This window comes from Lissotriton vulgaris, chromosome 8 (genome assembly GCF_964263255.1).
Source record: "Lissotriton vulgaris chromosome 8, aLisVul1.2, whole genome shotgun sequence".
NCBI classification, from domain to species: domain Eukaryota; kingdom Metazoa; phylum Chordata; class Amphibia; order Caudata; family Salamandridae; genus Lissotriton; species Lissotriton vulgaris.
In genome coordinates this window covers 1,286,049,854-1,286,068,539 of record NC_141696.1, presented here as the reverse complement: position 1 = coordinate 1,286,068,539, position 18,686 = coordinate 1,286,049,854, and the positions used below count along the sequence as shown (strand labels likewise).

The window sequence follows — 18,686 nt, the reverse complement described above, 5'->3', positions numbered from 1 at the left end:
AACTGACATCTGGCACTAATCCTCGCCTAGTGGTGCCAGCCTGAGCCAGGTAACATTGGTGCTCCAGCACAGCATTTATTTCATGTCATAACACCTCCTGGGGTGGACATCTTCCCTGACCAGTTGATCCATAGTGCATTTCCCATGGACTCTGTGCCTGGCGGCGGAGTTTGGAATGCTGTTCAGCTTACAGTCTCCTTGGATGCAGACTAACGTAATACACACTTTGTAGATCTCATTTACTCCTACAGCTAATGCCCAATGTAAAGCCACAAAATAATGCTTTGTGTGCACTTACAATTATCACCTTTACCACTCCAAAATGAGTGCTAGACACAATCTCCAATACAATTTAAACAACAGAAATCCCATTAAGAAGTCTGTACACACTCAGGTTTGGGGGTTAGCCTTTTTTGATTTTATTTTGCATGGGTTGGGATCTTGGCCTTTAGTAACCTTATTACAGATTAGGCAAGAAAAGAAATTTCAGCAGTGGTACATGCACATAAACAGCAGATTTAGAGTGAAATTGCACAGTAGAAAGCGTCTGCGTTTACCACCTTTCCTTTGGCCGTGCTCTGTGTGCTGCTCAGGGCTCGCAGAAGTTGCCATTCCATGTGTTTTTGCTTCATATCCAACCCTGCCATCCCCCCTAGAAAAGGTGTGAGTTTTTGATAACGGGGTTAAGAAGAAATAAACATACATGATGAAGTAGTAAATGCAGGTCTAGTTCCCAAGGTGGGAAACAAGAATCTGAAGATGGCGACCATGCACAGCGGCCTTCGTGGGTGTCTGACGTTATGGGGAGTGACACATCTACTGGTTGATGCTCAAGAGGGAAAAAAGGACTTTCCAAACTCAGCAACTTGACGGCATGCACAGTATGTGAATCCAAAAAGGTCTTTCAGCTGCAAAGGTACTCTTGCAGCGAAGTAACCATTTAATTATCCTCTCACTGTCCCTGGTTTCAGGGGCTGCCTTAAACAGCTGTATCTGCTGGTCCTATAGACTAGTATCGTCGAAATTGTGGTTTGTTTTTTCAGAATTGTACGTTGAAGGTAATTATATAGTGTTCTTTTTCTAATGCCGTGTACAGAACACCATATCGCCTTTTCTTGGAGGCATGAATCATCAGACTTTTTTTCAAAGATTGAAGATTCGGTCTAAACAGCAATGATAACTGATTTATACTGCAGCATTTGAACTTGCTTACACTGTTATACCAAGGTACCCACCTGCTGTCTGTGAACATTACATGTCCTCCACTATTTTGAAAAGTACTTAAACAACTAATGTTCACAGATTAAAGCTGTGTGGAGTTCACATGGCTTTTTTTCCAGTCTAATTCATGCACCTGCTACTCCTGCTTGAGGCTGACTCAGTAACATCTGCTTCAATTCGTTTCTGTAACTCTGATTCACACTAGTGATTTTTATTAGTACAACTCTAGCTTGAGGCTAAATGACGTGTGCAACAGTCAGTATTTTCCTTTATCTTTTTTGTGTGTATTGTTGTTACCTACGGAAGCCAATACATATTTAAAGATTTAAAACTGTAGTGTGAAAACGTGGCACATCTCCGGACTGTCTTTTAGATGTTTTGTCCTATCAGAGGGACTCTATAGATTTACTGTTTTTCTGGATCATTGCTGTAGAAACTGTACAAATCTGTTTTAGGCTATTAAACCTCCTTCAGCTGACTGTATAGGAACATTAACAAATATCCTTCTTGAATGTGTAACGCAGTTGCTTTTACAATTTGCCTTAAAAGTTTTACACTTCATGTAAGATTAGTTTAATTTGTTTACTCTTTGCCCCATATTAATCATTTTCCCCTGTACATTTGTGCCAAGCATGATAAAAAGCTTTAATTTCTCAAATTCACTACTTAACGTATATATTTATTATGTTAACCTGCAGTGAATTGAAGTCAACATGGGCGACTAATGCTGATACATGAACAAAAAATTTATAATTATTTGGTGCAGAAATGTAATGTTTTCATGTACAAGTATTAGAAGTTATTGTGAAATTAATTTTTGTCTAGGTGCCAGTTCCTCTCATTCTCCCTGCCTCATCAAACTGTGGTGAGAGGAATTCAAAAGCGGTCGAGCTCAATGACGAATTATGTACGAATCCTCAAGAAGATGGGCTTCTAAGGACAACAGAAATGACGGAAGATGAATCAAATGCTGAATGTACAGATGTTAACAGTATGTTATGCTATTACATTCAAACTATTCAGTGTACTTATCTAATAGAGCATTTCTACCATAATGCATAAAGCAAATAAATGGTTTTCACATAAACATATCAGTTTAATGTAAATGTATGTATGTAAATGTATTGCGATTTATATAGCGCACGTATCACCCGAAGGCATCAAGGCGCTTGCCTTGGGAACCCGTCCTGGTATTCCCCTGCGAGATAACCCCAGCAGGGTATCCACAAGGTGAAAGCCAGGCATCCCGCCGCGAGGGGCCGTAGTGGAGATTAAGCAAGCTATTGCCCAGAGTCGCAGAGTGTGAACCCGTGAGTCTAGTAGGCACCGGAACGAGAATTATCGAGTCCGTGGAATTTTTGAGCCCAAGACCCGCCGAGGCGGGGAATTGAACCCTGGTCCAGGACCGATCTCAGCTTCCAGGTCTGCCGCCTCTAACCCCTGAGCCACACTTCTCCACATACTATTAAGCAAGATATGTGATGGGGTGGTGAGTTTTTATATTTTAAAGACGGTTCATGGATTTAATGATACATAGATTTTGTAGTGGGAAGTCTTTTCCTAGGTTTAGTGATGGGGATCTACATCAGGGCCACTGGAATTATGCAGCAAGGGAGGGCCAAATTATGCGGGACAGTTTAATAAATTATGCGTCAAGAAAAGGCATATTATGTGGTGTAATGCAGCACATTTTGTAATAGAATTTCTTCATTATTTTTGTCATTTTTTCACTTAACACTGTCTGGGTATTGGTTGCACCTCCTTAGTACCAGTTTACCACCCAAATATAGCAATACACCACAAAAAAGTGACCACTCAACCTTTGCAAAGGAACTTCTATTGTCGCTATGTTTTCAGTAACTTATAAACAATTGAGTTAAAAACAATTTTTTTTTTTTTTTTTTTTTTTTTTTTTTATCCTCATTTGCCGTCTTGCCGCCCTTTCTTCTCTCTGATCCACCTCTGGGCTTTTATTATCTCTTGTGCTGGATTCAGAGTAATGGGGCATAAACACCACATATTCTGGGCCTGACATTCCTCTAAACTGTCCTTCTTCCCAGCCTGACCCAAGATGTGTGTCCTCCACCATCTCTCTTTATCGTACTGGGGTAGTTCCAAGTTCCAGCGAGACAGGCACGGGCTTAATCATTGGACTTTAACATAAAATTAATTTTAACCAAACTTTTGCAGGAAGGGTAATCAGAAACCTCTGTTTCTTTTAGAGGGCTCTAGCATATCAAGCTTTGCCGTGTACCTCATAGCTAAAACCCAATCTAATAAAGTGGGACTAAGTGGTGAGACCCACAGTTTACATAACTCTCGACGTGCCAACAACATAGCATAAAAAATAAGTCTGACATTATTATTCAGAAAATTATTTTGTAAATCCATTCTCCCGGTAATAATTAATTCAGGGCTTACCTCAATGGGTTGATTCAAAGTTTTGGAGAGGGAATTACTCACGTCTAACCAGAAATTCTTGATAATTGGACAAGATACGAACATGTGTAGGTCATCAACATTTGGAGCTTTACACTTTGGACATCCAACAATCCCTCCATCCTTAAATTTAGAAAGCCTGTATGGAGACCAGTATGCCCTGTGAATGGTAAACAAAAGATTTCGCCTCAGATTTGCCGGTTTAACAATTTTATATAGCATGCACATAGTTACTTGCCATTGGTCTTCTGTGGCGATCCTTGGCAAGCTTTCCTTCCACAGGGTCTCTGGCAAATCAAATGATCCGTCCTCCAAATCTAGTATTCGCCAATACCAGAAGGCTACTTCCTTCTCAAATGTCCCCGTCTCCAGCTTTGACTCAAACTCATTTTCCACTCCAATCTTTACTTCCAGGTGGCTCGCCCAACTTTGAATCTGTAGATACTTATATTTAGAAAAAACTGAGCCCCACTTTTGTCGGCAGCTATCCCAAGGAATTAAATTGCCATCTTGAAACAAGTCCTTCCACCTTTGCAGATCAGGTTCCATTTTCAAACTTGAAGCAAGCAAATCTTTTGTCCAAGAGGGGGCTCCAGGAGAATCCCATATCGGAGCACTATGGCTAAAGTACAAGAGATTAGATACTTTTCTAATCTTATACCATGTCTCCGCAAGATCTCTCAGTGTCTTGAGTTTCACCTTTTTAAAAAACTTAGGGTCTCCAAACTTATACAAAAAACCAAACTCATGATAACCTGATCTCTTCAGCATTATCGCAAAAAGGCCTCCAATCTGAGAGTTAACAGGGGTACCCAACAACATCCTGCAGTTTTTTAAACAAAAAGCCCATGCATATATTCGTATGTCTGAAGCCGCCAGACCTCCTTTTTCAACTTTCCTCCTGATTTTCCTCCACGAAATTCGAGAGGATTTTGATGCCCATATGAAAGATGTTATCATACTTTGTAACTTCGCCAGCCATTCCTTTTTAAAGCTCAGTGGAATAGTCTCAAATAAAAAGGTAATCTTAGGTACAATGACCATCTTAACAAGATTGGATCTTCCATATATTGAAAGGGGTAGATTCATCCAACCTTTTAACGTCTCGCCAACCTCTTTCCTCACCCTATCGTAATTAGTTTTAGCCATATCTTCGATTCTCTGAGTAATCCTAACTCCCAAGTACCTCATCTCTTTTGTTGTCTTAACATCTTCAGTATCAAGGTTCCAAGTCATTATTTCAGTTTTATCCTGATTTAACTGATATCCAGAAATCCTGCCAAACTCCTTTGTCGTATTGACTAAATTTTCCAAGGTTCCAACTAAATCAGTAGAATAAACAACAATATTGTCCGCATAAAGCCCAAGTTTCTTGGACCAATCCATCACAACAAAGGGGGGTATCTCTGCTGAAGCTCTAATTTTGCATGCAAGAGGCTCTATATATATGTTAAAAAGCAGCGGTGACAAGGGGCAACCTTGTCGGGTGCCCCGCATTACTCTGATGGGAAGTGTGAGGGTTCCATTTACTAGTACTCTTGATGTAGGTGCATGATACAGAGAAAAAATAGATTGTGTGAACTTATCGCCTAAATTTAGATGGTGTAAAAGAGACCTCGAAATATGAATATCCCTTGGCAGTCATTGCGTTAGATGCTGCCAAGGCTTTTGACCGAGTCAATTTTGTATACTTAAAATCTCTTTTACACCATCTAAATTTAGGCGATAAGTTCACACAATCTATTTTTTCTCTGTATCATGCACCTACATTAAAAACAATTTTTTTGTTAAAATCAGCAGATTATGCAGCAGTTGGTGGATTTTGTGGCGAATGCAGCAGATCTATATTTATGTGAAAAACACCACGGCAGCACAATTGCATAGTTCCAGGGGCCCTTGTCAACACAGTTGTGCAGCCCTTGTATGATGTCAACTGTAATCCCATAGTTCCCCTGTGCGTGCCCACCATGTTAGTCTTTTTTTCCACCATTGAATATGGAGGTACATCCATTGTGCTCCCACTTTTTTCCGACGATTGTCAACAATACTTTGACGAAGAGACGGAAGTGGTTCGAGAAAGATCTGGATCGACACTAGAGAGCTATTTTCAGGGTTTGTCGGGAGGGTTACAACCGTAGTCCGAGAATAACTAATTTGCACGGAATCTCTGGGGCTCCTCAGTGCCATTTTAGAGCATAAGCATGATTTTAAATGATACTAGAACTATTCATAGAAGTTCTCCCTGAATATTGGACATACATTCTGTATGTTTAGACTCCGTAGAAGCCACAAGTCTCAGGATTGCTTCTCCTCCTCGCTTTTGAAGGAGATGGGTTCCTCCAAGACCATTTAGGTCAAGAAAGCTCAGGGAGAACACAAAGACTCAGATCCCAAAGACACCGTGGAGGTCTTGAAGAGCGACCCTAAACCTAGAGTGCCTCAGGCCTATACATCCTCACATGGGCCAAACATATGACACCCAAGGAAACACCTGTAACGCATAAGCAAAGGCGCTCATACGAAGTTATACCAAAGGAAATCAAACCTATGATGCACCAAAAAAAAGCCAGCAGTCAAAGGAGCTCAACGCGTGACCCTTCCTTATAGACAAGAGGCAAGTGCCGAAGGACATTGCCTCGACTTCAGAAGACAATCGGACAACGGGGAAAGAATGGACAGATGCCTGCCAAAGAAAAGTCCCAGGCGGATAGCTAAATCTTTAACGTCATCAGTCGGTAGGAAGAATAGTGCTTGGGTAACTGAAATCAAGGGCTAATCAAGAAGAAGAAAGAAGGAACCAGAGCACACAATTGAACACAATACAGACTTGGGGGAGCAGGAATTTGCTTGTGCTCACATCGACTCTGAAGAGTTTGGGTTTCACGTGTCAGAGGAAGATACTTTCTGGGAAGATGTCGAGGCAGATTTGCCTCAGTAAGAGACAGGCACGTGCCCCTCAAGGCAATCAAAGCCTTTCGGCTAAAAAGGCAGCTGACACTTTATGGAGGAAATTGGAAATAGGGAAGGATGCATGTTCTCTCCTAGTATGCTACCACGTTTAGTACAGCAGGGTAGGGATGTTTTTAACTAGCCAGCTACTAATAAGGCAGTGATGCCGCATGTAAAAAAGAGCTTCAAAGCATCCACACTGGACCCAGAATATATCCACGGACATATCAAGGCAGACCCACTGGCTTTAAGCGTGGCAAGGAGAAAGGACTATGTCACCAGTGTCCATGGGTCCCCTGCCTGATAAAGCAAGAAGCTGGAAGCATTAGGAAGAAAAATTGAAAGAGCAGCGTCCACACAATGGCAGATAGCAAATTGTAATGCCCTGTTAAATAGACATGCTCCGTCCATCACCACCCCCTTTTGTACCGTTTTGTTCGCCATAAGTTGGCAGGGTATGCGAAGGCGTGAGTACCTTGCTCACTTTGCCACTGGATTCAAGCAAGCCTGGCTGAAGACGGCTGTAATGCCAGAAACCGGTCCTAGGAAGCTTGTTTCCTGTCCAGGGAAGGCATGGCTTGGCAGTTCGGGCTGGACTGTTCCCATGAGGCATAGGGTCAGACTGATTTGCATATGGCCATGTCTGAACTGGGGTGGCAGAGTGGGCTAAAGAACGGTGATGGATTAAACCCAGATCTGTGGACTGGGTGTGAGTGTTTGATTGGTTCAGATGCTCCGTCCATCACCACCCCCTTTTGTACCGTTTTGTTCGCCATAAGTTGGCAGGGTATGCTCAGACGTGAGTCCCTTGCTCACTTTGCCACTGGATTCAAGCAAGCCTGGCTGAAGACGGCTGTTATGCCAGCATCGGGTCCTAGGAAGCTTGTTTCTGGTCCAGGGAAGGCATGGCTTGGCAGGTCGGGCTGGACTGTTCCCATGAGGCACAGGGTCAGACTGATTTGCATATGGCCATGTCTGAACTGGGGTGTGGCAGAGTGGGCTAAAGAACGGTGATGGATTAAACCCAGATCTGTTGACTGGGTGTGAGTGTGTGATTGGTTCAGATGCTTTGTCCATCACTACCCCCTTTTGTACCGTTATGCTATAGGTAAGACATCCCTCTATATACCACTCGTGAGGGTACTGTTGCATGAGCACTGTACCCCTACAATGTTTAAGTCCATTCTTATACATTGTAAGTGCAGTAAATCCATAAAAGAGTATTTGGTCTGGGAGTTTGTCATTGCGAACTCCATAAAGTCTTTACTGAAAACTGGGAAGTTTGGTATCAAACTTCTCAGCACATTAAACCCACACTGATGCCAGTGTGGTATTTATTGTAAAATGCACTAGAAATGCACCCCGAAAAACGACCAGCCTCCGGTGGGTTCCCTGACTGGTAAACACCAGCCTGCCTCCACGAGACATGTTTCTGGACCCCTGGGGTGGTACCCATCGCTCCCTAGGCACAGAAACAAAGCCTTTCCTGGGCAGAGATGTTCACACCTACCCCAGGTCAGGAAGAGCCATCCGTGGCAGAGGAGCTTCAAAGGCCTTGCTGCCTTTTTGACAAGACCCCCAGCCTCTCCTGCTATCAGGAGCAGGCCCCCTTCCTGTCTCACCTCCTTTTCAGCAGGAAGAAAGGTGGGAAAAGTTAGAGCAACCCAGAAGGTGTGCCCACCTCTGTCAACCCCACCCCTCCGGTGGGGGAGGCGAAGTGAAGCCCACTCTTCAATGCCCACGCTTCAGTGCCCGCCAACACCTTCTGTGATCTAGGTAAGGTGTTCAAGGCCCTCCTCCACCTGCAGGCTCCTGCCTGCGCCTCATTCCTAGTGGTCTAGTGGAAGGGGCTGCTCTTCGGCTAGCCCGCTCTGTGCGCCTTCCTCTTTCTGTTTTGCCTCTCTCCTGTTTTGTCTGTTGCCTGTTTTGTCTTTTTTTCTGGTCTTTTACTATTTGTTTTTCCTGTTTTGCGTTGTCTGTCCCTGCTGCCCCCATAGCCCTTCCCTGCGTGTTCCGCCTCCCAGCTGCTCGCTCCTGACCCCTACTTAATGGTGGCCAAGCAACAGTGCACCAAATGCAAGCCCGACTGACCAGTGCCAAGGACCCTTGTCCGCCATCCCCCCTCCACTACGACCCCAACACCCTCCACGCACACAATCCTGGACGCAACAACTGCCAGCTATCAATGCAGAGCAACACTCCAGACCCGTTCTCCTGCTGACACTGCCGCTGCACCTAAACCCACCTCTGGATCCCAGACAGCCACGCCCAAACCACCGGACTCCAACGTACCCAAACCCTGAGCTGCATCCTCTTCAACGTGCGCTCTCTGCACATACACGAAGTAGAAGTTTGGGACCTCAACATTCACTCACCCGACGTCGCCTTCCTCACAGAGACCTGGACCAATGCCAGCTCTGCACCCGACATCGCAACAGCCATCCCTGACGGGTACAAGATCCTGAGGAAAGACCATCCTAACTGCCCCAGAGGAGGCTTCGCCTTCGACCACAAAATCTCCCTCTGATTAACAATCACCACCTTGGACGACGCCTCGTCCCCCATGGAACACATCCACTTCCAGATCAACCCCAGACGATGCTATGCCGAACAAGAGCCTACAGACCTCCTAGACCCCGCTCCCTGTTCCCCAACGCCATTGCAGACTGCATTGCTCCCCACGCCCCGCCTCCATGGTCTACATACTGCTCAAAGACCTGAACTTCCACTCGGACAACCTCAGCGACCCCAACACCACCACCCTTCTAGAGACCGTCACCAACATTGGACTGAAGCAACTAGTCTCCACCTCCACAAACTAGAAAAAAATCGCAGAAGAACACTTCACCTCTGCCCTAAGCTCCATTCCTCCCCTACCACGACAGATGCCAACACTGCAGCTAACAACCTACACCAATGGATCACCAACTGCGCCATTACTCTCGCCCCCTTCCAGAACCCTGCCAGACGACAGACAGCGAAGCCACCTGGTTCACCATGGACCTACGAGAATCCAAACACTTTTGCCGATGAATGGAGAAAACATGGAGAAACCGCGAAACCCCGGAAGCACGCTCCGCCTACAAGGCCGCAACCACGGCACAGTATGTAACCCAATGGGATTCTGTAGCTGATGTGGGCACTCGAGGGTACTGCTCTCCAGATGTCACAGGTAGATGGAGTAGGTCCCTCGTGGGATATCTTTGATGTCCCTGAGATCTCCATAAAATCAGGAAGCCCGCTGACAGGCCCTTGGAAAGCACACTTCAGGGCGCCAGACTTCAGTAGGTCTTCGGCCAAGGCCAGCCACTTATTCAGAAAGGGCACTCGGGCCCCTTCACAGACAGTAATCCTCCATGTGCAAAAGAGTCCTCTGACGATGTGCACCACGCAGTCCAGGTTCTCTGGTCCTGCATCCCCACAAGTGAATCTCACCCTTTGCTGAAGGAGGGCACCAATAGTTATAATGATGTGTGTGTCTTTGAAGTTAGGGGTGATTTAAGGGGTTTGCCTTTGAACCACAGATGTCTTCCCTAAATTGTAGGCCTGCCTGCCTTGAGGCTGTGGAATGCAGATTGTAATCTTTAATCGTAATTGTTAATGGGGCCATGATATGTCCCTTAGAGGCTAAGTGTCAAAAGCTCTCTCTCCAATGTATCCCATGCGACCCTCAAATGGCAGAGGTCTTGCAGTTCTAGAGTTATTCCAATGGTTTGACAGTCGCTGGGGAATTAACAAATGTGCTCCCTATACCCCTGATGTCCACTGGAGCCAGGCACCACAGAAATGTCCATATTCTATAAGCGGCATTTCTATTAGAGTTATGCCAAAAATAATTTACATTGTGAATCCATTGATTACTTACAGGAAACCTCATGGAGCTGCTCTACTGCAATCCACTATTGCAGCTTGAAGTAATGACAATCACTTCCCCATGTTAACCTACGAGAAGAGCAAGCCTCATAGGTAGTGAAAATACACACTAGTATTTCTCACTATCTGGGTGCACGAGCACTAATGCGCACACATACCTGCAAATGGCAGGTTGTACACATAGTCCCCAACACCATGGGTGTAAGCGTACCCACCCAATTCTGCACAGCAGACTGGACATGGGTTTAACTAAATAGGTGTCAGTGTGCACAAACTAGCCTGTGATGGCAGGCAGCACAAACAATGATGGGCACATTCAGTGCGGATGCGCACCTACGACGACCTGCAGTGTCATGAGTGCTCATGAGTTAAATCACAATAGATGCCAGTGCGCCCACAATGGTCAGCAATGACAGGTTAGGCACATGGGCTTACCCTGGACCTAGCAGCTTAGGTGCGAGTACGCACCAAACTACCCTGCCTGGACCCACCGGACATGAGCTGTCCCCTTATGGGTGCGATTGCACACACCCGGCCTGCGATGGCCGGCCTGACCCGACCCTGGTGTTAGACAGCAGAAATGTACCTATCACAAATGCCATAGGTGCCAGGCCGTATCCTTGAGCCTGCATCGGCAGGCGGGCACGTATTTGAAACAGCATGAGAACCCACAGGTGTAAATGTGCAATCCGTTGTCTGCATTGGCAGACCAGCCCATGTTTCAGAACACCGAATCGGATAGAGACATCTAGCCGCAGATTCCTTATCTTAGAATCCCCCCAGGTGCCAGACTGGATCCGGAAGCTTTTTCAGCAGTACATCTGCACGTCTGTAGAGGGTTTGGAGTGACTCTATAGCGACAGTCTCCCTTGTGTGACATCAATGGAGTCCATATATGTCCTCCGCCGACGTGCTGAAGCAGTTACTTCTTTTCCAGGCTAACAACACGGATCCGCATTGCAGTTCCTCCGGACCCTTTTTTAGCCAACTTGTCGTTTTTCCATTGACGAGAAAGTGTGCCTTTTTTCTACCCTTCTTCATTGTCCTCTGGGTTCAAACCTTGTGAGTTCCGTTGACGTCAAATGTCCACCACGGACCCTCCCTTCTTTGTTGCACGTGGTGTCTGTGTGAGCACGATGACTCGGATTAGTGTGACTCTTGTCGTCCGCTCCAACCAGAAGCACGCAGAGAACGTTACGTGAAGCTCCTTGCGGCACGGATGTCGCATTCATCAAAGTCTTCTTGTCGTCCTCGGTCCTCTACACACTCTGCAGACCGAACGCTCATCTGATCTAGGAGCGATTCCCGTGGGCGTCATTCTCCTTTGTTGTCCGGAGGTAAGTCTCGACATAGGCGTTCGAAGTTGCAGCACCTCCTGCCCTCGTCGCTTACCACTGGTCCCCGCTCTTTTGGTGAAGTGTCCGTGCGCTTGTCCGCTTGTGCCTCCCCACCTCTCTTGGGGCCTAGGCGACTTTAACCCTGATGAGAAAATGTTATGAATCTCTTAATTCTATTTTTGGGTCGTCACCTTCTCTGGAGTGGCCTTGGGTCCCACGGAGGTGCTTCAGATCATGCCTATGTCCCCGCCTGAGGCTTCTCCCTCGGCTTCAGGTCAGCTAAGCATTTTTGGAACCATAGTGACGCCGGTGCACAGCCCCTTGAGGCTACCACCTTTGGCTCCTGCTTCTGGTTTGCCAACCCCGATGTCGGGCTCTTCTCAGCCGGTTCCGATGGTGGTACCGTCAACTCTGCTCAACGCTCTTTCTGATGTTGAGGTTTCCCCTTCTCGACATAACCTGGCTTAGGTTACCGCACTGGATGTGGCACTGATGGAGTCCATTGTCTCAGACACTTTTCCACTGGTCTCTGGAGCCCTTCCTCTGGTTTATCCTTCTGAGGGCCATGGTTGTGGAGGTACTAATGAAGGTGTGGTGTGTCCCCATCCCATTTTGCTGCAAGAATGCCAGGTTTGGATGAGCCGCTGCCCAGCTGCCGGACGCAGTTAACTTCAAACCTGATAAGTTTCTCTTCCAAATTTCAAACACTTTCCAATGAATTCTGGGTCATCGGACATTAATCTTTTCTTTTTATTCATAGATTATAACGATTCTTATATTCAAGCTACTTCTTGATGTATGTTACAGTTTGGACTGTGATTATATCAAAACCCAATGCATTTTGGATCATTCCTGACCCTTCCTACTTTACCGTCTGGTGGGAGCCGGTTCTTACAGGTTCTTTTTTTTTTTGTGCTTGCTTTAGTATCCTGCGCCGCTGGCTACGGCTTCGCCCTCGGCTCCACCCCCGGCGCCACACTGGGTGCAGTTTATCCCACCCCTGCCCCGGTACCAGGACCATTTTGTTCTGGCCTGGGATCCGCATTTGGATGCGGCATCGGCCCGGCCGATCTCGGCTTCGTTCCAGACGCCTTTCGTCCCTTCTCTGGCTCCGGCTCTGCCGCCACGACCGGCTACCTCTACGCCAGTGGTGGACGACGATTGGGACGGGTCCAAGGACCCTCTTACCCGGCAGTGTGATTCCGAACGAGATTGGGTGGAGGACCTTGAAGACGCGGGCAACCCCGATGTTTCGTCTGACCCGGGAGTTGCCTCTCCTCCGCCTACTATGGAGGAGGATGCTTCCTACACCATGGTGCCTTTCCCACGGCTCCGCTGGATAAGGACTCTAAAAGGCTGGAGCAATTTGGTAAGAGGTTGTTCTCCTCAGCCAGCTTAGGGCTGCGGTAGGTTTACACCGCCTGCTTGTTGGGCCGTTACTCCCACGCAGTGTCGGATTCTGTTGCTCAGGTCTTGCGTCAGTGTTCTGAGGAGGTCCAGGCTGTCCTTTCCCAAGCGATTGCTGAAGGTAAGGATGCGGCGAAGTTTGCCATCAGGTGTGGTTTGGACACCGCTGATTCGGTGGGCAGGGCGATTTCCACGACTGTGGCATTGTGGCACCAGGCCTGGTTGTGTTAGACTGTGTTCTCATCCGATGTCCAGGACTCGCTCATGGACATGCCCTTTGATGGCTCCCGAGTCTTTGGCGATAAGGCCGACAGTGCGCTGGAGCACTTTAAGGACTCCCGGGCCACGGCCAAGTCCTTTAGTCTTTCTACGTAGAACACTGCCACTGGGTTTCGTTCCTTTTGTTGCCTGGCCAGGGGCCCCAAGGCATGCAGGCATGCTCCTCCTAATCCGAGCTTCAGGGAGCCCCCCACGTGGGTGGGTGGCAGGGTCCTCCACCACTGGCGCGAAATTACGTCTGACAGGTGAGTGCTGCAGATAATTTGCAAGGGTTATTCCCTTCCCTTTCTGTCCTCCCCTCCAGCCATGCCGCCTTGGTGCCACCGCATGTCGGAGGATCATTTGGTTCTTCTCCAACAGGAAGTCGCGGCCCTCTTGGCCAAGGGGGCCATCGAGTGCGTTCCTATGCAGGAAGTAGGAAGTGGCTGTTATTCCCACTACTTTCTGGTCCCCAAGAAGGACAAGGGACGTCAACCACTTCCTCCGGAAGGAAAAATTCAAAATGTTGACTCTGGCTCAGGTCCTGGCTGCCCTCGACTGGATGGTAGCGCTGGACTTGCAGGATGCTTATTTTTCGTGTCCCCGTCCTGCCGGCCCTCCGCCGTTACCTGCGGTTCACAGTAGGCAGGAGCATTTTCAGTTTGCTGTACTCCCCTTCGGCCTTACCAGCGCCCCTCAGGTGTTCATTAAGGTGATGGCGGTGGTCGCTGCTCACCTGCGCAGGTAGGGGGTGTCAGTCTTCCCCTACCTCGATGACTGGTTGTTGAAGGCGGGCTCGCTCCGCCCAGTCGTCGACCACCTTCAGACTACGGCCGACCTCCTGCAGTTGCTGGGGTTCTCCATCAACGTGCCACAGTCGCACCTGAGTCCCTCTCAGAAGCTCCCCTTCATCGGAGCGGTTCTGGATTTGGCGCTGGTTCGGGTTTATCCTCCCGAGCAGCGAGTCCAGGATATTCAGACTATGATTCCGATCTTTTGGCCTCTATCCTGAGTTTGTCAGGATGAGCCTACGGCTCCTGGGCCTGATGGCCTCCTGCATCCTGCCGGTGACACATGCCAGATAGCATATGTAGGCTCTGCAGTGGGACCTGAAGTTCCAGTGGGCGCAGTATCAGGGCAACCTGTCCGAATCAGGGCAACCTGTCCGATCATGTCCAGACCTCGAAGGGTATGCTCAACAATTGCAGTGGTGGCTCATGAATCGAGATTGGGACAAGGGCAGATCCCTCTCCCTTCCCCAACCGGAGCACACAATGGTGTCGTTTGCGTCCCTCCTGGGATGGGGTGGCCTCTTGGGAGAGGCAGAGATCAGAGGCCTCTGGTCCCCGGTGGAGTCCCGGCTCCACATCAACCTTCTGGAGCTGTGGGCGATCCGACTTGCACTGAAAGCATTCCTTCCCTCTGTCCGGGGAAGTGTGGTGCAGGTGTTCACGGCAACGCCACCGCCATGTGGTATTGCAACAAACAGGGCGTGGTGGGGTCCTGGGCCCTATGTCACGAGGCTCTGCACCTCTGGACATGGCTGGAACATCAAGGCATTACCTTGGTGGTTCAACACCTGGCAGGTTCTCTGAACACCAGGGCGGACGAACTCAGCCTCCAGTGTCTGATGGATCACAAATTGTGTCTTTACTCAGAGGTGGCGCAAGGTCTCTTTCAACAGTGGGGAGAACCTTGGTTAGATCTATCCGCCACAGAAGAGAACACGCAATGTCCGCAGTTCTGCATGTTGGAATTTCCAAGGCGGCACTTGCTCTGCAATGCTTTTCGTCGGGAGTGGAGCTGCGGTCTGTTGTATGCCTATGCCTCTTCTACCCAGAGAGCTGAAGAAAATCCGGCACAACCAGGCCCAAGTCATCCTTGTAGCTCTGGACTGGGCTTGAAGAGTTTGGTATACCGAGCTACTCAGTATGAGCCTAGAGCCCCCAGCTCCGACGGCCTCTGCGGGAGGATCTTCTGTCGCAGCAGAAGGGGACTGTTCTCCACCCGAACCTGTCCAGCCTCCACCTACATGCGTGGAGATGGAGCGGCGACAGTTGATTCTATTTGACTTGCCTCCCAAAGTCTGTGAAGTTGTTCTGGCAGCCAGGCGTCCCTCCACTAAATGGGTATACGCCTGCAGGTGGAACAAATTTGTGGTATGGTGGACAGCAAAGGTTTGGGATCCCCTTTCTGTTCCTCTTTCTGAGATCCTTTTGTTACTACTTTCTCTGGCCCAGCAGGCCTCTGCTCTGGGCACTATCAAGGGCTATCTTTCAGCCATTTCAGCCTTTCTGAGGCTTCCAGATCAGCCTTCACTTTTTAAGTCCCCTGTTGTACAGAGATTCTTAAAAGGCATTACGCATATGTTCCCTCCTGTTCCTTTCATAATGCCTCAGTGGGACTTGAATCTTGTTTTAACTTCTCATGTGCGCTCCCTTTGAGCCGCTTCACAATTGTCCTGACTTTGAAAACTGTCTTCCTGGTGCTATCACCTTTGCCAGGAGAGTGAGTGAGCTTCAGGCTCTTTCTTGTAAGCCTCCATTTTTGTCGGTTCATCCAGACAAGGTTGTGGTTCGCACTATTCCTTCCTTCTTGCCAAAGGTTGTCACTGCCTTCCACATCGGGCAGACTATCACCTTGCCCACTTTCTTTCAGCCTCCGCACCCTTCCATAGAGGAAGAGAGGCTCACCGTCTGGACCCAAAATGTGCTTTCTCCTTTTACCTGAATCGCACACAAGCATTCCAGGTGGATGACCAGCTCTTTGTTGGCTACGCAGGCGCCAAGAAAGGCCGGGCTGTTCACAAGAGGACTATCTCCTGCGGAGTCATCTTGTGTATCAAGGCCTGTATTTGTCACGTGTCTCTTTCAGATAAACAAGTTACTACTTGTGTAACAATATACCTGTAAGAGACAGTAGTTAGTGATAGATTCCTTACCGCCCCACCCATCCTCGCCGTTCTGTGAACTGATTTCTAGGGTTAAGCTCATCCTTTCGGGCCCTAATTTCTATGCACCAGTGGTCAGTATCTTACATGGCTCTGCGTTCCTGTCGCGGAAAGTTGTGTACAGAACTGACGTCAGCGTGCGTGGGCGCGTCTAAGTAGCTCCAGTGACGTCATCTCTGCGAATACGACGCCAGTGACGCACGCTGAGCTTTACGACGACTCCTATCGATGCACAGGCGTACTGCTGACGAAAGCTTTCAGGATCCAGTCTGATGCCTGGGGATATTCTAAGGTAAGGAATATATCACTAACTAATGTCTCTTACAGATATATCGTTACACAAGTAGTAACTTGTGCTTCACATTTGCTTCTACCTAACCAAGTATACGGCATGAGACAATAGGTCAGCGTACTACAGTCATTTGTTCTCTTCACTTTGAGTGGCTGCATTTATCCTGTTCACTGTTTGCCTCCATTCACTTCAGTATCAGGGCTGTAATGTTAAGTATTAAGTGTGTTTTTATGATGCGCATATCACACGGCAGAGTTTCCTGGCTCCTAAATTTAGTAATGTCTTCTTTAATGTCTCCTTTAAATATGATTACCCAATGCTTGCTATACAGTTTGGTACCTTTGACAGGCATTGAATGTGCAAACTTGAAAGGACCAAAAAACGTCTGTCCATTGGCATTAGCACAGTATCCTTTACATTTTGCTCCACAGAGCTGTATGGGGCTTTCTTCAGCACCTCACGCCAGTATGCACATCATACACTGCCTTTCTGTAGACTGCCCCATCAATACCTTGCAATTGATGTACGTATAAACTATGTACCTGAAAGAGATTATTAGTTATAGATTCCTTACCTTAGAATCACGCCTAGTCATCAGACTGGATCTGGAAAAAATTTCTTAAGCAGAACCCCTGCGTGTCCGTAGGCGGCTTTGGTTGACACTGTGTTTGTTGTTGGCGTCTTGATCGCTGGAATGACGTTTCGGTGTCTAATTAGACGCTGCCCATGTGCTCTGACGTCAGTTATTTTTCCTCACTAGCCAGCGCAGATCCTGAGAGAGCGGTACCCTTAGTCACTATAGTCAAAAAGTTTTTTCGACTTCTGTCGACATCTTTTTGAGTTGTTTGACTCCTGGTGCACGTAGGGATGTCCCATCGACGTACCGGCTTTAAACCCTGTGACTCCTGTTACAAATTTGTCGGTCTAGGACCTACACCTCATGTGCCTCTGGTGCCTGTAGATTAAGTCTCATCCCTACAGATAGACCAAGAGAAACTACAGGAGCGATCACGCTAAAATCAACCTGGGCATCATCTCGGCCTGCCATTGTGCAGCTTGTTAAATCCATCTGGCATATCCTGCCTCTGCATACCGGCATCCTACCCCCGCATAGACCCAGAGATCACCGACTGCACCACTACAGTGTACCTGGCCGGGTTAACTGTAAGTGCTTTTATTCTTTCTACTCACGATTGGTGGTCACTTAAAATTGTTTTTGAGCCTGTCCAAATCCAGACGTCCCACATCCTGCCAGTCCTGACGAGACCCTTTATCCCTCCAGGGTCGAAACGCCGTCGACGCCCCTTTAGAAAACGAATCCTATAAAACAGTGCCTATGATTGAAGATAGTCATGTTGATACTCATTGCTGTGACAATTATCACCTCATTGGTCGTTTTCTTCCCTTGGATAATATTCTCTGAAGAAACAGTGTTTATCCAGTATTTGGGTGTCTTTCATAGATTCAAATGCCTGAATCATTCCCCGTCGTCGAGACGGGAGCCTCCGGTATATAAAAAGTAATGTCCTATAGACATACATATAAAGGAATAGGCCTAAGGGTCTCACCTTAGTGTCCTATCTAAGTCCTTATGTAAGAAGGACCAAAACAGAGTAGGCCCAAGGGTCCCACCTTGGTAGCCTATCTGTGTCCTTTTGTAAAAAGGACCAAAGTAAAGAGAACCAACCAATCAGCTACTACCTCCTTCTAGAACCTTCCTGTCAGGAGCCTCAGTCTCTCAGATTTTCTACCGCTCGTTGTGCTAGGGAGTCTCCACCTGAGTTCTTCTCAGGAAACTTGCTTCTTTCTTCAAAAACGAATTTTACACAACTTCTTTGCTATGGCTGATAGCCAGAAAAAAGGTCTCTTTAGAGCCTGTTCTTCCTGCAGTAAAAAAAAGGCTACACGTAGAGGACAAACATGAAACTTGTTTATACTGCCTCTACCCCCAACATCAGGC

The 18,686-nt window shown here is 47.6% G+C and overlaps 1 protein-coding gene across 2 annotated transcripts in view; it reads left to right on the top strand.

Moving 5' to 3' along the window:
• The first annotated feature begins 2,040 nt into the window (after positions 1-2,040).
• Positions 2,041-18,686, top strand: part of ZMYM2 (zinc finger MYM-type containing 2) — a 381,579-nt gene continuing 364,933 nt past the window's right edge. For both annotated transcript variants that reach the window (XM_086935215.1, XM_086935214.1), the window contains exon 1: positions 2,041-2,212. In XM_086935215.1, the coding sequence (XP_086791341.1) occupies positions 2,170-2,212 (43 nt within the window). In that variant the 5' untranslated portion in view covers positions 2,041-2,169. The remainder of the gene's footprint in view (positions 2,213-18,686) is intronic.